Raw genomic sequence first — 23,645 nt, forward strand, 5'->3', positions numbered from 1 at the left:
TTGGGTGCCCAAACCTGGAATGAACTCCCAATGGCACTTAGGGCCACTGTGAAATTGTCCTCTTTCAGGAACCAACTAAAAACCTGGGGCCTCATTTATGAGCCCTTGCGTCACTTTTATGCCAACGGTGCGTCACTTTTTGTGACGCACCAGTGGCGTAAAAAATGCACCTTGTTGCGCCATATTTACAAAGTGACGCATCTAGGTAGATGCGTCACTTGTAAACCCCTGCGCTACACTATATCTGCGCCAGGTATAATGTATGCAGGAGGGGCGTTCTGACGCAAGAAAGAGTCATAGAAGTGACGCAGTGAAATCTATGAGATTTCACTGCGCCACTTCTAGGATGCAAATGCGTCAATTTCTTACGCCTGCCTCCAGCAGACGTAAGACTGACGCAGGCCCTTTCACATGGGGCTTGCCCCATGTGAAAGGACGCATTGCTGGAGTTGCGTCACTTTTGTGACACACTCCAGCAATGCGTCACTTTTGCGCCATACAGATACGTCAGAAATACTGAAGTATCTGTAACTCCTTGCGACATGATGCGTCATACTGTAAATATGACACATCATTGGTGTCACAAGGAGAGCGCAGTGAAAAGTGACGCATCGCTGTTTTCACGCAGCGATGCGTCACTTTTCATAAATGAGGCCCCGGTCATTCTGCAACTGAAGTTTTCGCCGCTGTTAAGCGTGGAGACGCCCTGTCAGCGCCGGGACACTCTCTCGAGCAGCTGTGCGTCCTACAAATGCCATTTCAATTCAATTAAATTCCTGCAATGGAAGCCAATGGGAGAAATACATTATTCTGATTGTTTTTTTTTAATTCTCCCACTTTCCTCTTCTTAAATGTTGGCATTGTATGTTCACACACATGGTGGGACTGAGAGGGCAGGGCCTGCAACATGACCAATCTCCTTGCAACTCAGCTAGATTGAGAGGGGGAGCGGATGGTCATGAGGCAGACGCCCTCCGCTGACACTTTGTGTGTTTCAGTGTTTTCATGAGGCCCTGCCATTGGATTGGCAGGCTCCCACGCTAAGAGTCTTGAGATAAGCTGTGCTGCCTTCCTTAATATACACAGACTCTGGATGAGATACTGGGCGTGGCTTCGGTCAATCAATCCAGGATTTGTAAAGCGCGGCAAATCACCCATGAGGGTCCCAAGGTGCTGAATTAAAGGCACAGGGAGATTAAATGATTTGCCCTAAATCACAGGATGTTGTGTTGACGTCGAGACTTGAATCTGGTTCCCACCGGCACCGAAGTCAGTTGCTCAGGCCTTTATGCCACACTCTCTCCCTTCTTCACCTCTGAGAGCTTCTTTGAGGGTGCTGGTGAGCTTCGATGATCTCCTGAAGCTACTTGTGGAGAAACCTGGCCTAGACGATCATGGAATTCTGAAGCTATGCTGCTGGAACCCTTTAGAAACAAACTATAGCTCAATCCTTTTCAGGAAGTACAGCTGTCTGGAACTTCTTACCTTCAAACTTACGCTCATAACCACTGTGGTGCAGGCTGCTTTTAAATTTAAAATGAAAGCCCTGCTTTTTGAAAAATTATTTAGTCAAATTCCCTTCTCCATACAACACCTTGCTGTCCAAGTTTTTGCATTGATCTGTGCCTTGAAACTTTCCTCTCAACCTGACTCCATTTGACACCTTGATATTCCAAGTTTTTTCCCCTGAGAAGCGCCCTCAGGGCAGCACTTTCTAACATTTGAAATTACTACTATTCAACCATTCTTAAAAATACTTGGGTAATTTATAACTTTCCCCAAAATATTCTCGGACAGGAGTTAGAATAGTAAACACCCCGACTTGTCACCCTAAGTGGGACGGGTAGGCCCAGAAGTGAGTCCCGGCTCACTGTGCCTCTAGATTCAAGCTATCCTGGCTGATGAGGGTTGAAACCCCGAAACCGGTCCTAGGATGCTTGTTTCCAGTCCAGGGAGGACCTGGCCTGGCCGTTCGGGCTGGACTGTTCCCATGAGGCACAGGGTCAAGACTGATTTGCATATGGCTGGGTCCAAACTGGAATGGCATGGTGAGCAAAAAAACGATGGATTTAGGCCCAAATCTCTGTACTGGGGCGAATATATGACATTGTTCTGCATTCTGTCCATCAATTGTTCTTTTTGCGAAGGAATAGTAAACACGCCTCCTGCATACATGCCAACATTTTAGGGCAGCCAAGTGGGAAATTTAGAAAAGAATAGTTCAATCAATCAATCAATCAGCACATTTATATAGCGCACTACTCACCCGGAGGGTCTCAAGGCGCTTGGGGGGGGGGTCCGCTACTGCTCAAACAGCCAACTCTTGAGCTGCTTCCTGAAGGCGAGGTGGTCTTGGGTCAAGCGGAGGTGGGTCGGGAGGGTGTTCCAAGTCTTGGCGGCCAGGTAGGAGAAGGATCTTCCTCCTGTGGTGGCTCTTCGGATGCGAGGGACGGCGGCGAGGGCGTTGCTGGTTGATCGGAGCTGACGAGTGGGGGTGTAGAAGTTGAGGCGGCTGTTGAGGTATCTTGGGCCTTGGTTGTGTAGGGCTTTGTGTGCGTGGGTGAGGAGGCGGCAGGTGATTCTCTTGTTGACCGGGAGCCAGTGCAGGTCTCTCAGGTGTCCGGAGATGTGGCCGTGTCGGGGGACGTCGAGGATGAGTCTTGCTGAGGCGTTCTGGATCCGCTGGAGTCTCTTCTGGAGCTTGGCGGTGGTTCCGGCATAGAGGGCGTTGCCGTAGTCCAGTCGGCTGGTGACGAGGGCCTGGGTGACCGTCTTCCTGGTCTCGGTGGGGATCCAGCGGAAGATCTTACGTAGCATGCGCAGGATGTTGAAGCATGACGAGGAGACGGCGTTGACTTGTCTGGCCATGGAGAGGGAGGAGTCCAAGATGAAGCCCAGGTTGCGTGCGTGGTCCGTTGGTTTGGGTGCGCTGCCCAGGGCGGGGGGCCACCAGGAGTCGTCCCAGGCGGAGGGCGTGGATCCCAGGATGAGGACTTCCGTCTTATCTGAGTTCAGTTTCAGGCGGCTGTTCATCATCCACTCGGTTACGTCTTTCATCCCTTCGTGCAGGTTGGTTCTGGCGGTGGTGGGGTCGTTGGTGAGGGAGAGGATCAGCTGGGTGTCGTCAGCGTAGGAGATGATGATGTTGAGGTTGTGTTGGCGTGCGATGGCCGCAAGGGGGCTCATGTAGACATTGAAGAGGGTGGGGCTGAGCGAGGAGCCCTGTGGAACGCCGCAGATGACTTCGGTGGCTTCTGATCTGAATGGTGGTAGGCGGACTCTCTGTGTTCTTCCGGCGAGGAAGGAGATGATCCATTCTAGTGCCTTCTCCTGGATTCCAACGTTGCTGAGGCGCTGCACTAGGGTGCGGTGGCAGACAGTGTCGAACGCCGCGGAGAGGTCCAGGAGGATGAGGGCCGCTGTTTCTCCGTTGTCGAGCAGGGCTCGGATGTCGTCGGTGGCTGCGATGAGGGCGGTCTCGGTGCTGTGGTTGGCCCGGAAGCCAGACTGCGAGAGGTCGAGGGATCAGTTTGTCTCGATGAAGGCGGCCAGCTGCTTGTTGACGGTCTTCTCGATGACTTTGGCCGGAAACGGGAGGAGCGAGATGGGGCAGTAGTTTATGAGTTCGGTGGGGTCCGCTGATGGTTTCTTCAGTAGAGCGCTGAGTTCGGCGTGCTTCCAGCTCTCCGGGAAGGTGGCTGTGTCAAAGGAGGTGTTGATGATGTCTCGCAGATGGGGTGCGATGACAGCGTTGGCTTTGTTGAAGACGTGGTGAGGGCAGGGGTCGGTTGGGGATCCGGAGTGGATGGAGTTCATCGTCCTGATGGTGTCTTCGGTGGTGATCGGGGTCCAGGCGCGGATGGTGGTGGTGGGGGGCGTCGGTGCTGTTGTGGGGTGCGCCGGTTGTGTGCTGAAGCTGTTGTGTATGTCTGCGATCTTGTTGTGGAAGTAGGAGGCGAGGGAGTTGCAGAGGTCTTGCGATGGGGTGATGTCGTTGTTTCCGGTGCTGGGGTTGGAGAGCTCTTTGACGATGGTGAAGAGTTCCTTGCTGTTGTGTGCGTTGTTGTCCAGTCGTACTTTGAAAGCAGGACTGAGAACGTAGTTTCCCCATTGACTTATATTGAAGCAGTGGCAATCTGCATGAATTGAATCTATTGGCATGTATGGTGACAGACAGTCAGCATATTATTTTTGGCAGTTTAACCCCTTAGCTGCGGCGGCTATTCCGCCGCAGCGCTAAGGGGGAGGCGTGGCCGCGCGGCACTCCCGTACTTGTGACGGAACTGCTCCGTCACGGTCCTCGGGTGAGCTGTGCTTGTGACGGAACGGTTCCGTCACGGCCCGCCCGCTCTTCAGAACGCTCAGCGCAGGCGCAGAATTCACGCCGCGCAGGCCCGGCGAGTGGGCCGTGACGGAACCGTTCCGTCACCAGCACAGCCCACCTGAGGCTCGGGACGGAACGGTTCCGTCACGAGCACGCAACGGGTTAATAACATAACAGAAACAAAAACAAAGTTCTAAACTCTGCTTTAGTTTGTGCTATGTAAAACTACCAAAAATAAAATGTCGAGGCCCGTCACGTGCTCTAATCTCCCCCTCCAAGAATTAAGAACAAAACGTTAACCATGGATGTTAGAGGTAATTCTTGGAGGGGGAGATGGGAGCGAGCGCGACAGACAACAACATTTCACTTTTGGGTTGTTTCCGGCAGATCATGATTCGCAATGAATCCGAATCGGGATTCTGCATGCGGGGGCGGGAGGCTAGCCTTGAATTCAGTGGTCTCCCACCTGACTCTGGAGGGTTGGCATGTATGCTCCAGGAGGGTTGGCATGTATGCTCCTGGAACATTTGGGGAAGTTGCTCTTTACCCAAATATTCTAGGACTGAGGTTAGAATAGTAACTTGGCCCTTCCAGTGCGAGCCGCACCCACTGCTCTGGGGGCAGTTCAGGGGCAGGGACCCTCAGGCAGGTGTCTCCACCAGGCCCCCACCCCAGGCCACGCTGCCTTCTCAGCAGGGAAAGGATGTGGTGTAACTGCCAGAGCTGCTGACTATAGAGCTGGGGACTCTCGGCGTCTGCTCAGCACCCTGTGGTTCTATGCAAACCACTTCATCTCCCTGTGCCTAAAAACACTAATGGATGTGCCCTTGTGTAGTAGGGCTGGTGCTCATGTAAAGCGCTCCAATAACTTCGGGTCGAGTTGGGGCTAGATAAAACTGCGTAAGAAGGCGGTTTTATCATGAAGTTGGGAGACACCTTTGGGAATACATGCCAACGGACCCGATTCAGGAGGGAGACTACCGATTTTTGAAGCCAAAAATGGCTTTATTTGAGCTGTCTCGTGCCTGAAATTGCATTTTCTACAAGAGAAGCCAATAGGGATTTTTTTTTTTTTTAAATATTTTTATTGGTATTTTGCACAATACAAAAATAGAAAATGTTGTGACATATAACGAATAGGAAGTTTCACGGGCATGCCAGTTGGGGTACGCGCTTTACATATGTGTTTGCCCCTCGTTTCGGCAGCCGACATTAAACATTTAACATGTGATTTTTTACTTTAAATCTCCCACGTCCCAGTCCTAAAATGTTGGCATGTATGCCTTTGGGTGATGTTCGCGCTATATAAACAGCATACATAAATAAGATAAGCGGCCTCCAGAAGCACACTGTAGTTAACACATGTACTCTAATATGTAACATAACTTAACAGGTGTATTAAAGCGCACAATTACCCAAAAGTGCCCTGGCGCTGAATAACAGATGTTAATTGTTACCCAACTCAATGGTACTCATTCTATCGACCTCAGAAGGATGAAAGGCTGAGTGGTCTCGTGCACTGACACCTCTGGGAGCTCTGCAAGAAGCTGCGCATGCGCCTCGTGTTCGTCAATGGCGCACAGCGGCCATCATAGGGTCAGGCGGAAGCTCTTCCACTCCCGGGCACCCGCGGATCTGTGCACTAACGCTGGAACCACCGTGTTTTGCCTGACCCTAACATGGGGGCGGCTGGGACAGCCTTCCCCCGTCACTGCGCCGGCGTCAGTGAAGCGGTTCAGCGATTGGCTGAGGTAATCCACCCGCCGCGCTGTGATTGGCGCAGCGCGAGGGTTGTTGTGGTTACCGGCGGTCACGTGAGGGCTTTGCGGAAGTGCCGCGGCGGCGGAGGGAGTAGGAGGCCTGACCCGGTACCAGAGCCCGCCATGGCCGCCCCGCTGCTGCCGCTGCTCCTCGCCGCGCTGGGGGCCGCCGGGGCCGCCCGGGGCGAGGACGGAGACTGGGTCAAGCTGCCCAACAAGTGCGAAGGTGAGAGCGGGAGGGGCGGGGGGGGGCGGTGACAGCCCGGACCCTCCCCCCGGAGAACCTCTCAACAACCCCCTAAGACTCCCGCCCCACCCCCCCGGGAACCCCCCCACCGAGAGCCCCCCCCCCAGAGCCCCCCCCAGAGTCCCACAGCCCCCCAACCCCAGAGGGAAACTCAACCCCCCCCCCCCCCCACGGTACTTATTCCATTTATTGCAGTCTTTTCTCGCGCAGACTTGACACAAAGGTGTGAGAACAGATCCTGTAGTAAATCGTCCGGGTGTATAAGGTTTTTTTTTTATAAGTCATATAGTGGACAGTACAGTAGCCAGCCGACACGGACGGGGTTTATCTTTCCACTATATGACTTATAAAAAAACGTTATCCACACAAATCTCGTTATCCTACGTTCTTTTTTTTTTTAAAGCAACTACTTTCTCTCAGTAGAATTGTATTTATTTATTTAGCTTATATAGCGCAAACAGCTACCCAACAAAGGGTTTCCCGGTGCTGTGATTCAGTAACTGACTTAGATGTTGAATAGCCAGGTTTTCAAGGCTTTTCTGAATTTCATGTAATTCAGCTCGGAGCGCAAAGTCTGTGGCATGGCATGCCACAGTGAAGGTCCAAGGAAGGCGAAAGATTTGCCACCCATGCGTGCAAGTTTTATTTTAGGGATGACAAAATTGTTGGCTGTTGCAGATCTTAAAGTCCTAGCTGGATGGTAACGGTGAACCAGATTTTGTAAGTACTTGGGGGCTTTATTTGTAAAGATCTTGTGCATAAAGCATAGAGACTTGAATTTGAATTTCCTATTCTCTATTTTCAGCCAGTGCAGTTCACGGATAAATTTGGTGGTGGATGAGAAAATAGGAATTTTACCTAACAGTCTGGCAGCTGCGTTCTGCACAGTTTGCAATCGGCGGATTGTAGCTTTATTTGCCCCCATTTATAACACATTGGCGTAATCTAGTCTTGATGTTATTAAGGCATTGATGACCGTTTTTTTTGTGTGTTCTGGTAGCATCCAGCAAATTTTCTTTAGCCACTTTAGGATAACAAAGCAGGTGGCCGATGTTTTAACCGCTTGCTGGTGCATATTCAACGAGTCATCCACAATAAAACCTAGATTACGGGCCTGTGTAGTTGGAGTTGGGGGAGTACCCATTTCTGATGGCCAATGTTGGGGTCCCCAAAGTTCTTTATTTTTCCCCAAGACAATTAACTCGTTTTTTTCACCGTTTAATTTCAGGAATTTTTTTTGCATCCACCCTGCAATTTTTTTCAGTCCTAGATTTAATATGGAGGGGTTATTATTTCCTGATGATGAAAGGGAGAAGAGAAGCTGTGAATCGTCAGCGTAGGAAAACATCAGCAAACCAGTCTCTTCAACTAGTTCAGTTCAAAATACTTTATTCGGTTAAAAAAACAAAATAACCATAAAAGTAGCATGAGGAAAATACAGTTTTACACGGGAGTCATATAATCGTTGTTTAAAATGCATATGTACAATAAGGAGGTTAATTCATTGAGATCGATTTACGACATTTAAAAGTAGATTTAAAAAATTCGCCCAAAGAGGCTACCATAAAAACAGTTTCCATTTTCTGGCATTCAAAGAACGCTAAGCGACATCTACGTATGTTTAAGTCTTTGAGAATCGGGATGATAAGTTTCTTCCGAGAGGAAGTATAAAATTTACAAAAGAATAAAATATGAATATCGGACTGTGGGGAGACATCATCACATGGGCAAAAGGGTAGTTCTTTCAGCCAACAATTCATCACAGGAAAGGACAAGACTCTAAAAACAATATTGAGTCTAAACCGGGTTAAAAGGAAACGTTCATGATTAGACATATATAGGGACAAATATGGCTGTAATTTATCTCCACATAAAATGTCCTGGTGAGCAGAGACAGTCTTTTTTCTTGCCTCCTCTAAGTGTCTTTTGTCCCTAAGATGGACAATACACAAATTTTTCAAGTCTCTTCTCGATATGTATGCCATAGTTGGTGGGTCCTCGAAGTATTGAACACAATTTATCTCACTGAGAAAGTTCTTGACATAGCATATCCATTTGGAATCATTGATATTGTCCAATACTAAAACGTCCTTTAAAATAGCCCGATTAACCAGACATTCATCATTTGTCCACACCCTGTGCCAAAGAAGGATTGGCTGAATCTTGATCGTATCAGTAACATAAATTACTCCCAATTCAACATGGCATATCATAGTTGCAGTACTCTCAGGTACAGACAGGATGTGGCGTAAAAATTTATTTTCCATAGTTTGAATTGTGTTAATATTTGAGTAACCCCACAGCCCTGATCCATAGGTGGCTACTGCTAAGCAGGTAGCCCTATAAATAGTTAAAATCTCTTTTATGGTTTTTTTCCCTAATTTTCTCATAAAGCATTTTAAGGCCATAATAGTTTTGGAGAACAACAGAGATCTAGCCTGGATTGCACTAGTCCATGACCCACTTTCATGAAACAGAATTCCCAAATAGGGAAAAGTGGAGGTCTTTTCCAGGGGATTGGAATTTATAAAAATGGGTTTCAAATGCTTGTTTGATCTTGGCCCACAAAACATGGACAGTGTTTTTGAGCAGTTAATCTTTAAGTCTAAGCCAAGCATGAAACTGTTAAAAGAGGTGACCAAGGTTTGTAACGCCATTGGAGTTCGTGCCATCAAAACGGCATCATCCGCGTACATCAAGGCGGGGACAGGCCTGCCACCCACCATAGGCATGTCCCTACCCTCCTGCACCAGTCGTTTCTCCAGGCCATTTATGTAGAGCAAAAATAAAAATGGGGCTAAAACACATCCTTGACGTACACCCCGACCAATCCCGAATTGACTAGTGCATTCACCATCATTCCCAAAACGGACACTTGCATTGGCCCCGGAATATAGATCTCGCAAGAAGCAGATAATGGCATTGTCTACCCCCAACTCAGTCATAATTGACCACAATTTATTGTGTGAAACACAGTCAAAAGCTGACGATAAGTCAACAAAGGTGAGATATAGACGTTGTTTTTTAACCTTTACATACTTCTGCTGGAGGATTAACAAATTCAATCCTTGTTCTATAGTCCCTAAGCCTCTTTGGAACCCAAATTGAAAATCACATAGCACCCCATTCTCTTCTGACCAGATTCGCAATTTATCTAAAACAACTCTCCCTAAAATTTTAATAGATGAGTCCAGTAAGGAAATTGGCCTGTAACACATGCAATTCTGCCTATCCCCTTTCTTAAATATTGGGACTATAATCGATGTAAGCCAGGTAGGAACTAAGCCCTTAGCCAAAGCAACATTAAAAAGCTGGACAAGCAAAGGCCCCCATAATTCAGTGTTGGCCTTATAGAGGTCTGCTGGTATACCATCGGGTCCAGCAGCCTTACCCCCTTTGGTTGCCTTCAAGCTCGCCAGAACTTCGGGCAGGGTTACGACCAGTACTTGGGTTGGATCTATGTTTGGGCACGTAGAGTCCTGACTTATGTCACAGACTGGTTCCACAGCCTTATAGAGCGAGGAAAAATGCGCCACCCACTCATCTTCAGGGATGGCAATTTCCATCCGTGCCTTATTTTCATAGAGGAGCGGGGTATTAATTACCCTCCAAAAAGCTGCCGGGTCTTTTGATTGTGACGCCTCGCATAGATCATCCCAAGCCTCGTTTCTTATGGCCGCCTTCCTATCCTTCAATGCTGTGTTATAGTCCCTCCTCAGGATTCTAATTTGAGTTACATCCCGCGGTGTTTTATGGATCGCTTGTCTAAGCTTTGATAGGGCAGTAGTACATTTATTATCAAACCATTTTCTATTGTGCTTTAGGGAGTTTTTCTTTGCAACCCACAGCGCCTCCTTGATTGCAATAGAAATAATATAAAAATTATTTAAAATGTCATTACTGTCCGCATGCTCGTTCAGGCAGGTCAAAAAATTACTCCTACACTTAGTCACTAAGTTAGACAGAAAATCAGCCGGGACCACTCTACTCCATTTAAGGCTATATCCATTTTGGGTACCTAGATTCACGTCCGGCGCCTTAATATTGGGACCTACAACATGATCCACAACGGAAAAAAGATTCTCCATTTTTAGTACCTGTGGGTAGTGGTCACTTAAGGGTAAGTTCATGATACTAGAGGTAATCAGTCTGCCCGCCGAGCTACTTGTACAGAGGCTAAAATCAATGGTAGTCGAAGCCCCCCGCCCCACAAATGTTGGAACAAATGGCATTGTGTGGTGGGCTAGCTCATTCGTAAAACCAAGATCAAAATTAAAAATCATCTCATTTAATGAATCACCTAGAAGGGTATGTTCAAAATGCGTCAAGCTGATGTCCTGCTCCAACATCAGACCGCAAATACCCTTCTGGCCCTTTTTGCACAAAGAACAATTAAAATCACCCCCCCCCATAATACCATGACTTCACCCTTTTTTCCTCAAAAACATTCTGTATATCTGTGCTTATATTAGCAAAAACATCCTTAATTACGCTACTTAGACAGTTATTGTAAAAATTAAAAAGGACAATCGTAGGACCCTTCCTTGTATCAATGACAATTTTCTGGTAGTAACTGGAACCAGGAAGAAAAGTAATTTTATCGGTAACTAGGAGGTTCGAAATATACACGGACAGTCCCCCCTTTGGTCTTCCGTGTGCTCCCCCCACTGCAGGTGTAAAATAAGTTCTGTAACCATTAAGGTGTATTGCTGTGGTGGTCCAGGTTTCTTGTAAAGCTAATATACCTACTTCAGCAATAACATTACACCAAGACGGGTTTAAAATTTTCTGCTTTAGTCCTGCCACATTCCAAAAAACCACCTTACAGTGTTCTTCTGTAGGTGGCTCTTCGAGAATAGCTCCAGTGACACTGATGAGACTCCCTAGTATAGTCTCATCCACCCCATGGGTTACTTGTGGTTCAACATATAGTTCCTGAGTCACATCATGCCCCAGAGATGTTATAGGCCCCAGATGCACAGATTTAGATGACCTTAAGACCTCATTTTTCCTCGTTGGGAGTCAATCCACCGCTTCCAAACAATCAAACCGGTTGAAACACGGGAAGATTGGAGGGAATTGTGGGTTGCCCAACCATCCTTGGTCAAAACTCTGTGGTCGATAATGAGGGGACCTTGATCTATATTTCACTACATTCCAACCATCCTCTCCTCTCCCTCCTCCTTGCGTATTATACTGATTTCTATCGGGAGCCCAACCCGTATTGCCCCCTTGATATCTGTTGTCCCTAGTCCAACTCCACCTATTGTCAGGGTGTTCGCCCTCAGGATAAAAATAAGATAATGCCCTAGCCGTAACAGAGAGACCATGATTTCTAGGGGGTCTTGTAGTAATATATTTAGCAGTCAATGGATTCTCAAATGTTATTACCACACAATCGCCGTGTGCCCTTTTTTTATTGTACCCAATCCATGGGGCCCTTTCAACCATCAGAATATTACTTTTAACTGCTGACGGGAGAGGGTAATTATCATTCAACCAATGGATGGTTTTATTTACAAGTCCGCTATTATTTTCATTAGAATTATCATTTAATTGCGGGACTCCTGTGAGGACCACAACGTATGGTGCGGCTTTTGGGGGTAAATGTATATTTCTGCGGACATCCCGCTTATTGGGCTTATCTTTATCTTTATCATGTGGTGGTTTAGGAAGTTCTTGGACTGGCACTACTATATCATTCGGGACAGGAGTTTTAGGGATTGGTATGGTTTTTGGCAGTGATTTTGTGATAGTTACATTTTTAGCAGCTGGTGGCGGCCTAGTCATTTGGTTTGTTCCAGATGGAATTCTATTATCTAGATTAAAGCTAGGGGCACTTATATCTTTATGGATGTTTTTTAGTATGGTTTCCAAACACCGTAGCCTAACCTCAATTGGTTCGAGGAGGGTCTTTAACATGACCAAGATGTTATTATTAGCCATATTTAGGCTACAATTGTCCTTGCTACCTTCATCTAGATTCGTGACAGCGCGGCTTAAATCCAAAATATCCTCCAGACTGCTATCTAGGGCAGTATCATCTGGAAGACTCAGTGGTAAGCCAACATTGCAATGATGGACTACCCCATGATCACTAGTATGGAGAACTCGATTGATGTTCGAATTCGGAGGCACAGGTTCTGGTGTGGCCGGGTCATTATTCTTGCTAGTATCTGCCTTTCTCCCTTTGCTCGTGTTAGATTTAACAATTTTTTGAATATTAATCTTTTGTTTAGGGATCGCCCCCTCTTTCAAACCCCTATGGGTTAAATCACTAGCTATAGTTAAAATATCGGTCTCCTTTTCAGCTAAGGTGCTAGTCACAAGCAGAGAAAGATTAGGTGTAGCCTCCAGGTCCTCCTGTGAGCCTGGGGCGACATGACCCCTATCAGTATATACATTTATAGGATTGCCCAAAGCGGAAACATTGTTAGGAGTACGAGCTTTAGCGATGAAACCTAGGGAGGATCGTCTCGCTGCGGCTAGGTCCTGGGACACCCTCCTATCCATGATTACTATCCCTTCATCGATTAAAGCATTAGTCCGAACAATGAAGTCATCCAAGGTGCCAGTCAATTTCTTTACAGCAGCAGCCCTGCTTCTAGTTTCTGGGCAACTCATGGCAGACCCAACGGATACCCAGAAGTAAGGCAGGGGGTATAAATAACAAACACAACACTTGTTCCCAGAAAGTCAAAGTCTTGAAGGTTACGAATGATAAGAACGACGGATGAGTCACCTACTTACAGTTCAGTTGTGACCATGTCCGTATGCAATAGGCAATGAAGCAGAGTTTCTGGCCCAGGCCCGGCTCCTCAGGCCTCAGAGGGCCTAAGAGGGCCCGCCCTTTGCCCGGGCTTAGCCCGGCGCCTGCCCGCGCGCGTCCCGCGACGCGGGAAGGGATGCCCCTTTTTGTGCGCCTCCTGGCGCGCTCAGCCTCGACGCGACTTCCGTCCAGGTCGCGGAGGCTTCTGGGGCTTGTGGTCTTCAACTCCCCCGCTCGGCGGCAGCACTGGTGGTCAGAGGCTGCGGCGGGGGGAGGAGACCAGCGATGTTAGGGGAGCGCGCTGGGCGCCACAAGCAGGTCCCGCGGTGGTGAGGAAGAGCCCAACGGACAACAGCAGCGGAGAGCCGGGGAACTCCGGACAGCAGCAACAGCAGGTACCCGGAAAGAAACACGCCCCTTCAACTATTTTTGCAAGCGGACTCATGTACAAATTAAAAAGTAACGGGCTTAAAATCGAGCCTTGTGGAACTCCGTGTTTAAAGGTAAGGGTTTCGGAACAAGCAGATTGAGAAAAGACTTGAAACGTTCTATTCTCAAGTAGAGATGTAATCCAATTTAAGGCAGCGCCACAAATGCCTAAAGAGTGTAGAGTCCGTATTAGTACCGCATGTGACACAGTGTCAAATGCGGCACTGAGGTCAAGAAGCACTAGTGCCACCGTTTCTCCTCTGTCTATCATAGCGCGAATATTCTCTGTCACACCTAATAAAGTAGTCTCAGTTGAGAAGCCAGCCCGAAAGCCTGACTGATGGGAAGGCAGCAAGTCTTGTGTGGTTATAAAATCTGTGAGACAGCGATGGACATGTTTCTCCAAAATTTTAGCAAAAATGGGGAGAACAGAAATTGGTCGGAAGTTAGAGGGTATATTTGGATCAGCATCAGCTTTTTTTAGTAATGGGTGGATCATTGCGTGTTTCCATTCATCTGGCACGTGTTCTTCCTGTAAGGATATGTTTAAGAGATCGGTAATAATGGACATAGATTTCCTACTAAGTAATTTTAAAATGGAGCATGGTAGAGGGTCTCTTGGTGAACCTGATTTGATCGTATTAATTAGGTCTATGACGGTGTCAATATTAAGCATAGGCCAGTTGTCTAGTATGACGGTATGAGTATCACAGACATTGGGAACTAGAATGTCATCTTGATTGCTCGGTCTATCAAGGAAGGAATTTCGAGCATCTATAAGAGCTTCATTTTGTTCATTCTGTTCTTGTTCAATGCTCTGATATATTTTATCTACTTTATTTACAAAAAAGGTAGCTAGTTGGTCACATTGTGTTTTATTAAGGTCAGGTGGAGTTTGTGAAGTATTTGAGCCAGCCAGCTCTTTAACGATTTTAAAGAGAGTCTTGGATTGATTTAAGGCTGTAGTGATTTTGATGCAAACAAATTCGGCTTTAGCTTTACTACACATCTTTTGATAGTGTGTTAATTGTGTTTTATATTCCTTCATAGTTTCTATGGAGTAGGACTTTCTCCACTGACGCTCAGCACTTTTACATTTAGTTTTTTCAAGCTTTAGAGAGTCATTGAACCAGGGGGCAGGTGGGCGCTTATTTTTACCCTTTAGCTTTGTTTTAGGCAGACACGAGTCGATGGCTGTCAAAAGCCATGTCTGAACAGAAGCAGAGAGATTTTGCACTCTTAATTTAGTGCAAGGTGTCGTGTCTTCTAGAAAAGTATTCAGAGTGTTAATATCTAATCTTTTCCATTTCCTAACAGCAGAAGTTGAAGCCAACGATGTGTCTTTATTTATCAGTTGTGCTCGAAATGAGAATTTAATAGAAAAATGGTCTGACCAGGGAATAGGCAAAGCAGGGAAAGTGTCCAAATTAGCAATGTTGGAAAAGATTGGGTCTAATAAATGCCCAGCGGTATGCGTGGGGCCAGAGTTCTTCAAACTTAAATTAAGCGACGCAAGATCGGCTATGAGTTCAGTAGCATTTATACAGTGATCATTGTCCAGATGCAGGTTCAGATCGCCAATGATTGTGAAGTTAGCAGCGTTCATGGCCAAGGGGCCAATAAGTTCTGATAAATTAGTTAACCAGTTTGATGCCGCACCCGGCGGTCGATAAATGAGTGCTCCAGAAAATGTAAAATTAGGGGAAAGTATAATTTTAAAAATGGCGCCTTCGCACCCAGGGCATGGACATTTTTTAAAATCGCAAGTAATTTTTTTTTTAAAGATTATGGAAATGCCTCCTCCTACTTTGTTTATCCTATCAAGGCGTATGATCGCATATGAATCAGGGAGGGCCATGGCAACATCAGGTCCAGAGCTTGCATGAAGCCATGTTTCCGTTACAAACAAAGCGTCAGGAGCCTCATCTATTAATAGGTTAAATATTTCTGTTTTATGCTTGGGTAGGGAGCGGCAATTCAAGCTGAGAAAAGTAAACAGCCTAGAATCAGGGTTAGAGAGTTTCATATTGATTCTACCCTCTGTTTGTTTTGTCCCAACAGAGTTTATTGCAAGAGTGCAGTTATGACATACATTATTCTTTCTGTCTAAATCAAAATCTTAAGTCCTTACACCCGGACTATTTACTACACGTGCGTGTGCACAGGATCTGTTCTCCTTCTGTTTGGTCTAGGCCTCCCTACACCATTTCAGGGGTGTTTTTCCCGAAGGGTTTGTGTTCCCCTATCCTGCCTTGCACCACGTGCCTACTGCACACCTATCTCAGTCACAAGATCACACTGCTCAGAGCGCCACTACTTCCTACTCTCTAAACGCAAACCCAGTCTCTCACCGAAACTTTACCCAAAGGTGTGGGAGCGCTTCACAATAGAACCGGGGGGGGGATATTTATTTATTTATAAAGTTTTATATAGCGCAAACTTGATATCGGAGCGCTTTACAATTATAGCAACAAATATAGATATTTATCGCTAAATGCGCTTAGCACGTTTTTTTTAATCGCAGCGCATCGCCGGATTTTATTGCAGAGATAACGTGCTGTTAGCAACGTTTATCTCAAATGCGATAAGATTTCTGACGATAGCGGCTCAATGCGTGAATATCGCTGGAAATCCAGCGATATTCAGGCATTAGCGTCTATAGGGTCTTAACCTGAATATCCACCTCCCATTGGATATACAGGCTAAGAAGTGGTCTGAGCAGCCGTTCGGTTTCAGCGATATTCGTACTTAGAGTGAGTTTTTTTATCGCTTCGCCTGTCTTGCTAATAGGCGATAGCGATGTTAGCGACTGCTTTCAGTCTCTAACAGTTTGGTTACGCCCACTTGGCATGTCATTAGCGATAAATAACGCTGACATTGAAAGCGGGCCCCAAACCGCTCGTTAACGCCTGAAGCTGTCGCTAATTGATGTTAGAGACAGCTTGCTGATAGGGCGATAAAAATATTGGCGCTTTAGTGGGAAAAAGTCCTGCTAAAGCGGCAATATGCCCCTTGCTAATATGCCCCACAGTATGTTACATAAGGAGATTTACAGACTTACATCTTACAAATGCAATCAGGATAGTTAAAAAATAAGAGGTGGCAAACATTAGGTTAGTACAAGTATAGAATATATATTTACAACATTGAGCTCAAGAAGAGCCAGGCGGCCATGGAGGTATGAAAAGGGTTGCATTAATCCTGAAAGTGTCTTTGGAAGAGAAGAGCTTTGAGGTCAGCTTTGAAGGTCCGGGTAGAGGTGGTGGCAAGCCAGTCCCAGATTCGAGCCCCAGAAGGGTTGAGCCAAACATCTCTCCCTATTGAAAGTAGGTGCTCGAGCAGTGACTTATCAGCATTGCGTAAAGGTCTGCGACCCCCCCTAGCCCCCAAAGAAATAATCTGCTGAACTCTGGGAACATGAGCGTTGGAGCCCCCCCTCCATCGAAGCACAGCAATTTATAGGCAAGACTCAAAGCAGCAGGACTGCCCAGGACAGTGTCATCCCCAAAGATGCATGGACCCCAGAAATCTGACCCCCCCCCCCCCAAACAATGCCATCCATAACAATGACACATGGAGAAACCCCCGCCCCCTAGTGAACCACACTCTTCGCATCCTTGCTTTCAATGGAAATATAAAACTACATGTACTCTTACTGCTTAAAGTATCTGTCTGCTCCTGAGAAATGCTGGTCCTCTCCCATTGAATGTATTGCGGCAGAGATGGAAGTGCCGGTACTCTCCCATTGAATGTATTGCGGCTGAGATGGAGAGGGGTTGGCCTAACTGCTAAGGTGCTCGACCTCGGACCTGGGGAACTTGGTTCGAGTCTCGGTAACGACCCAAAAAAAAAACCCCTGTGATTCTGGGCAAATCACTTAATCTCCCCGTGCCTAAAAAAAAAAAAAAAAAATGAAAGTGTGTCCTCATGTAACGTAACTGGTGCTCTGTAAAGCGCTCTGATAACTGATTCGGTTCGGTTCAAGTTCGCGCTATATAAAACTCTCTAAAAAAAAAAAAAAAAAAAAAATGAATGTATTGAGGCAGAGATCTTAGTGCTGTACTCTCCCACTGAATGTATTGAGGCAGAGATGGGAGTGCTGGTACTCTCCCGTTGAATGTATTGAGGCAGAGATCTAAGTGCTGTACTCTCCCTCTGAATGTATTGAGGCAGAGATGGGAGTGCTGGTACTCTCCCGTTGAATGTATTGAGGCAGAGATCTAAGTGCTGTACTCTCCCACTGAATGTATTGAGGCAGAGATGGGAGTGCTGGTACTCTCCCGTTGAATGTATTGCGGCAATGATGAGAAGTGCCGGTACTGCAAGTAGAAGAGGTGTAGTGTAGTGGACAGAGCGGCTGACTCTCGAGCCCAGAGGTCACAGTTTGATCACCGGTGGCAGGTTAGCCCAGCACCATATGACTGGGCAATAGCTTACTTAATCTTCCCACAGCGCTTTGATACCCTTAGGGGTAATAGTTTACGCTTTACAAATACTGGTATTTATTGATTTATTTACTCTCCCGTTGAATGTATTGCGGCAGTGCTGAGAAGTGCCGGTACTCTCCCATTGAATGTATTGCAGCAGTGCTGAGAAGTGCCGGTACTCTCCCATTGAATGTATTGCGGCAGTGCTGAGAAGTGCCGGTGTTCTCCCATTGAATGTATTGCAGCAGTGCTGAGAAGTGCCGGTACTCTCCCATTGAATGTATTGCGGCAGTGCTGAGAAGTGCCGGTACTCTCCCATTGAATGTATTGCAGCAGTGCTGAGAAGTGCCGGTGTTCTCCCATTGAATGTATTGCTACAGTAATGAGAAGTGTTGATGCTCAGTACCGGACAGTACTTGTCCATTCAAATCCCTGCTTCACAGCCTGCACACTAAGAAAGAACATGTACACTTTTATTCCACTTTTTTCTGTTTATAAAAATAAGTAACGTGCGAGATCATGCCGGGATGTAAACGCTAAACTTAAAACAGTTTTAGCATTTCAATATATTAACGCAGCCCCTGATGGAGCTAGGATTGGTGCCTTGGTTCAATGTATGTCAGATGTCCACCAACAGCCCATGGCCCGGGCTCTGCTGACCAGCTCAGACTCTTGTAGCAAACACTGCAGGACACAGGACCCAGCACTGCAAGGCTGCCCCTCCATGGCTGCCCCGCTGCTGTGTTTTATCTCTGACGGACTTATGTTTATTTGTATAGCATGTTATTCACTCGTGAGGGTTTCCAGGCGCTTTGCAGGTGACGGGCAGCTGTCTCCTGGTGAGGTTACTCAGAGCCAGGTCTTCAGCTTCTTGCGGTGCTCGAGCATCGGTGGGGAAGCTCTGATGTGGTCAGGGAGGTCGTTCCAGGCTTTGCCGGCAGGTGTGAGAAGGTGCAGGCTCCAAGGTTTGCAGATGTGGGTATGTGTGCCAATGAGTCTCGCTGAGCAGAGGTGGCACAGAAGTGTGAAGAAGTGTATGCAACTGTTAACGGTATTCTGGAGCTGATAGCTGCTCCATGATCTTGTTCATTCAAACAGCCAGGTCTTGTATGTGTGTGCACCCAAGTTTTCACTGGGTGTGTTTGTGGATTGGAAGCCAGTGCAGTTCTATGAGGTGTGGCCTGTTGTGGCGTGATCCGGTTGGTTAAGAATAAGTCTGGCTGCGTGTGTAGTGTGTTGCTGTAATCAAGTTTGCTGGTGATCAGGGCCTGTGTGACCGTTTTCCAGATGTTTTAAGGAACCCATTTGTGGTGTTAACACTGCCACACGTGTGTTGTGGTTAACGGGAAACATCATTTACCACGAAGGCATTACCACTACTAACATTTACCACGTGACACTTACCACGCAGGGTGCCTTCCACGCAGGGTGCCTTCCACGACGTCTTTACCACGGGCTGGGGGGGAGATGTGGTATTCCTTCGAGTCGTTCTGCGTGGGCTTGGGGGGCAGAGGGGGGCTGGGGGGGGTCTCCCCCCCCAAAAATAACAAGCGGGGGCAGAGGGGGGCTGGGGGGGGTCTCCCCCCCAAAAAATAACAAGCAGATTACTTTAAAAAAAAAAACGAACATAATTTTAAAAGAAAAAGGAAAGAGCCTCCCCCAAAGACGTGCCGTGTACGTCAAAAAAACAGTCCTTTTTTTATTTTGGTATACGTGTTTTGACGCTTGTTTCAATGGAGGATGGAAGTAAGGGCTCGTAGAGAAAGACGTGCAGGTAAGACGTTTCTAGGCGTAGTAAAATCCTACGTTGTAAATACCAGCGTGGTAAAGCCACTTGCGATGTAAAATTCGCGTGGTAAAGCCATGCGTGGTAATTGAAATCGTGGTATAATCATATATTCGTGGTTAACGCTGGCACACTGGCAGTAAAGCTGCTGTGCACTCCTGTTAACGCTACCGCTTGCTCCCATAATACTCTTTGGTCAAATTAAGTTTGTTTAAAGCACTGTTTTAATCAGCTTAACTAAAATTTATGTGTAATGGTTTCTAGGAATAAAATATGATCCTAATCTATTTTCACATCTGAGCTCTGTTCTAAAACTGCACTCTACAACTCACTGTCAGCTGTATGTGGTGGTCTGGCCATGGACTTGTAGAAGTATCCCTTTTTAAGAAGGCACAGATATCACTAAGGCAGAGTGAAACTCGTGTAGGAAGCCAGTACACCAGCCAGCTGTTTGTGAGGCAGGCCCCCTCTGCTCACGCCAGTGTAGGCTTCCTCTTTACAGAAAGGGGAAGTGGAGGCCTTATCTTCTCACCCCCTCCGCCCTGTGGTTGAAGGCAGCAGCAGTGTGTGGCCGACCATGCAGAAGGGGGTGCAGGGCAGGTGGAACACATCCTCTTTCGATGGCGGGAGGAAGCTGCCCCGACTCGGCAGTGCAGGCCACAGGCCGTTCAGTCGCCACACAGGAAGATCCTTTCAAGAGGCGAATCATGCAGACTACATGTAACACGTTAGCACACTAGGGAGACTCCTTTTGTGTCGCCCTGTTCTCTGTGTGTTCGTCTACACAAATCCTCTTCGGCTCATACTTGGTGCTGGCATGCTCCCATTCCTGGTCACAATGGAAATACTTACCGTTGGGGGTAGAGGTGGGAGAAGTGAGTTCTGTATTTTAGTAAATAGTACTAAGACTTAAGAAGCCTTTGCGGAGGTTCACTTAAATGATTGAAAACAAACGCCTTGTTTGGAGACCTGTCCCTTGCGAGCCGAGGCCATCTCGTGTAGAATAGGAGATCGACCCACCAGCAGGGATCTTTCCCTACATAATGCCACCATTAATCTGCTGACGGTCTACTTTTAGGGTGCGTGAGATGTGTCCCACGACGTGGACCTCTCCTCCATGTCCTATCCAAAGAACATCCCTTTCTGAGAGCAGCAGCAGCCCCTTTGGGGATTTTGTGAACCAATTCTGTCTCCAGGTGGACACCTACCACCCTCCTCTCTTGCCTCTCTCTCCCCAGGCCTCCCAGTGCCACCATCTGCCTTTTTGCATCTATATCATTTCTAGGTAGTCTGTTCTGAAATGATGATTAAAGGGTCCTATGTTCCCATGTAGGTTCTTCCAGAGTATCTTCACCTTCCAGTTGGACGCGCTTGGTCTCTGCACCCGTCTGTGATCACAGGGAGTTCTCTGTGTGGCTCATGTTGAGACTGGCGCAGGTCACGTTGAGACTGGCGCAGGTCACGTTGAGACTGGCGCAGGTCACGTTGAGACTGGCGCAGGTCACGTTGAGACTGGCGCAGGTCACGTTGAGACTGGCGCAGGTCACGTTGAGACTGGCGCAGATCACGTTGAGACTGGAGCAGATCACGTTGGGTGTCGAGAAAGACACAGTTGTCCTTTGGTAGTGAAGAGCGTTGCCTTGCTTGGTGACCTCCTGCAGGAGAGGGCTGTTGACGTACAGAGTTCGTAGACCTGTACAACAGTCTGTCATACAGGCCCACTTCATATTGAGCACAGTCGCGTTCTTGTAACCAGCTGATGGTGCTTCAGCCTAGGGTGGTCAGCTCGGCGCCGGCCTGTGTGGTGTAGAGTAAACATCGATGCAGCGCTTGTAGGCCACATGTTTTATTCACTTCTTCATAAAGTAGTAAAACTGACTAGATCAGTGCTTTCCTTTGGAACGCTGAATGTCTTGTTTTATCATTTATTTGCAGCTATTAGTAACTGCGAATTTGATATCTACATTTCACCTCTGGTCAGATTCAGGTTGGGCAGAAGCGGTCCAGGGCGAGGTGCTGTGGTGCTGCTTGACACTTCCTGGTCTTAACAGGCGAGCACAGCAGCCTCGGGCAGTGACCTGAGCACAGGGCGTTCTTTACTGTTTCAGTCGTATATTGGATGTATCCCTATGTTCCAAGCAGGCTCGAGAGCACACAGTGAGCTGTCCACAGAATACATATGTGCTTGGGTGAGTACATGCTGTTTGTAGAGGTCAGTCCCTGTGATCTTGTGGCCTCCTCAACACTAGTCTCGCACACTCGGACTGCGGGCGCGGACATGTTTTATGTTCTGTAGAGGTCTACGCCATACCTTTGTTAGCAGAATCTCCACTCCTCAATTTCTACACAAACCGCATTTACAGCGGAGTGACTCAGTTCTTAACAAGACTCAAAATTACATTAATAAAACTTTGCTTGGGCAGTCATCTTGAGTCCTCTGAGAGGGTCCATTGGAAGACCTGTCCCATTAATGGTCAGTCACTGCTGTTCTTTACATCAGAAGATGGAGGGTACATCTATGTAACATCATTATACGTTGTGCAGTAGTGTTGGGTGGCACCTGCTTGGTCTAACCTTTTCGATAACATTCTGGGCTAGTTCTGTACAGAAAGGGGACACAAGCAGGCCCTAGAGCATATGCCAAGGAAAGCGGTGGAAGGATAATTATGACATTGAGTGAGTGAGGAAACGGACTACATGAGGCGCTACATTAACACCCGACTCTGGGGGTTGGCATGATACTACGGGTGTATGGGCTCCAAGAGGTGCTTCAGTAACACACCCGACTCTGGGGGTTGACCTGATACTGCGGTGTACGGACTCCTAGAGGCGCTACATTAACCCACCGACTGTGGGGGTCGAATGATACTACAGGTATCTAGACTCCTAGAGGTGCTTCAGTAACACACCCGACTCTGGGGGTCGACATGATACTGCGGTGTACGGACTCCTAGAGGCGCTACATTAACACACCCGACTCTGGGGGTCGACATGATACTGCGGTGTACGGACTCCTAGAGGCGCTATATTACCCCACCCGACTCTGGGGGTCGACATGATACTACAGGTATACGACTCCGGGAGGGTAAAGCATTAACTTACATGTCTTTTCCCTCTAGAAGGGTGGAATGCTACCCCCGCCGCCAGAATTGGCGGGGGGGGGGGGAGGTTGTAATCTAAAGTGTTTGACACCTTACACGACATGTTTTGATAAAGCCAAACCAAAGTTAGCATTAACCGCGAGGATTATAATGCACTTAGAGTATATGGTATGGCTGTATCATAGAACAGCTATAAGGAGATGGTTCCAAAAGCCTCCGAGGGGCTCAGCTCATGCTAGGGCACTCTCTCACATAAAAACAAGCACTCTGCCTCCAGGTTTGTCGAGGCCTACCATAGGAGTGGCTGATAGGTGTATATGTGTCTATCTGTAAAGGTAGATATAGGTATACTATATCTAAGTAAGGGGTGATTACACCACCTTACACAGACCTGTGGTGTCAGTTTGGAAGGCAAACCAGGGGTGGCACAATACATGCTTCAGCCCCTGGTAGGCCTTGGATGCACCTATGCCCTGGGTACCTAGGGTCCACAATACAGGGGCTCACAAGGGTGACCCAGTAACCAATTTGGTATGCACCTAAAGTGCATGGTATCAATTTAGAGAGAGAACATCTGGGCTGTGGGTCTGATTAGCAAGCCCACAACCACATTAAAGTCGAGAAACCAGAGAATCACAGCAAAAAGTGGGGGTGACCATAGGAAGCAGACCCTACTCTCATACACTGCTCAGGCACCCTTCCTATTGTGTACAGGTATCCACAATGTGATTATTAGACATGGGGCTGGGTCTTTTATTTGTAGTCCTACCCTTTTTACACCTTCTCCAGCCCGGATATTAAT

General features: G+C 47.3%; 2 protein-coding genes across 2 annotated transcripts in view; one reads left to right on the plus strand and one right to left on the minus strand.

The window, feature by feature from the left end:
• The first annotated feature begins 6,137 nt into the window (after positions 1–6,137).
• CNPY3 (canopy FGF signaling regulator 3) overlaps positions 6,138–23,645 on the plus strand; it is a 75,596-nt gene continuing 58,088 nt past the window's right edge. Inside the window, exon 1 of the mRNA XM_078647233.1 lies at positions 6,138–6,310. Within this exon, the coding sequence (XP_078503359.1) occupies positions 6,208–6,310 (103 nt within the window). The 5' untranslated portion in view covers positions 6,138–6,207. The remainder of the gene's footprint in view (positions 6,311–23,645) is intronic.
• LOC144762111 (uncharacterized) lies at positions 6,152–15,582 on the minus strand. The gene is made up of 2 exons (XM_078647232.1): positions 13,525–15,582; positions 6,152–7,699 (listed from the first exon to the last, which is right to left on the minus strand). Exons 1-2 carry the CDS (start codon positions 15,553–15,555, stop codon positions 7,679–7,681), a joined length of 2,052 nt encoding a protein of 683 aa, XP_078503358.1. The 5' UTR covers positions 15,556–15,582; the 3' UTR covers positions 6,152–7,678.

This window comes from Lissotriton helveticus, chromosome 6 (assembly GCF_964261635.1).
Source record: "Lissotriton helveticus chromosome 6, aLisHel1.1, whole genome shotgun sequence".
In the NCBI taxonomy this organism is placed as follows: domain Eukaryota; kingdom Metazoa; phylum Chordata; class Amphibia; order Caudata; family Salamandridae; genus Lissotriton; species Lissotriton helveticus.

What these genes read in the sequence shown, in the direction of transcription:
- LOC144762111 (XM_078647232.1), bottom strand. Translation starts at nt 15,555, where the DNA reads ATGAAACTCTCTAACCCTGATTCTAGGCTGTTTACTTTTCTCAGCTTG. An exon ending in TGAGTCCGCTTGCAAAAATA is followed by an intron (nt 7,700 to 13,524) that starts GTTGAAGGGGCG and finishes GAACTGAACTAG; the next exon opens with TTGAAGAGACTGGTTTGCTG.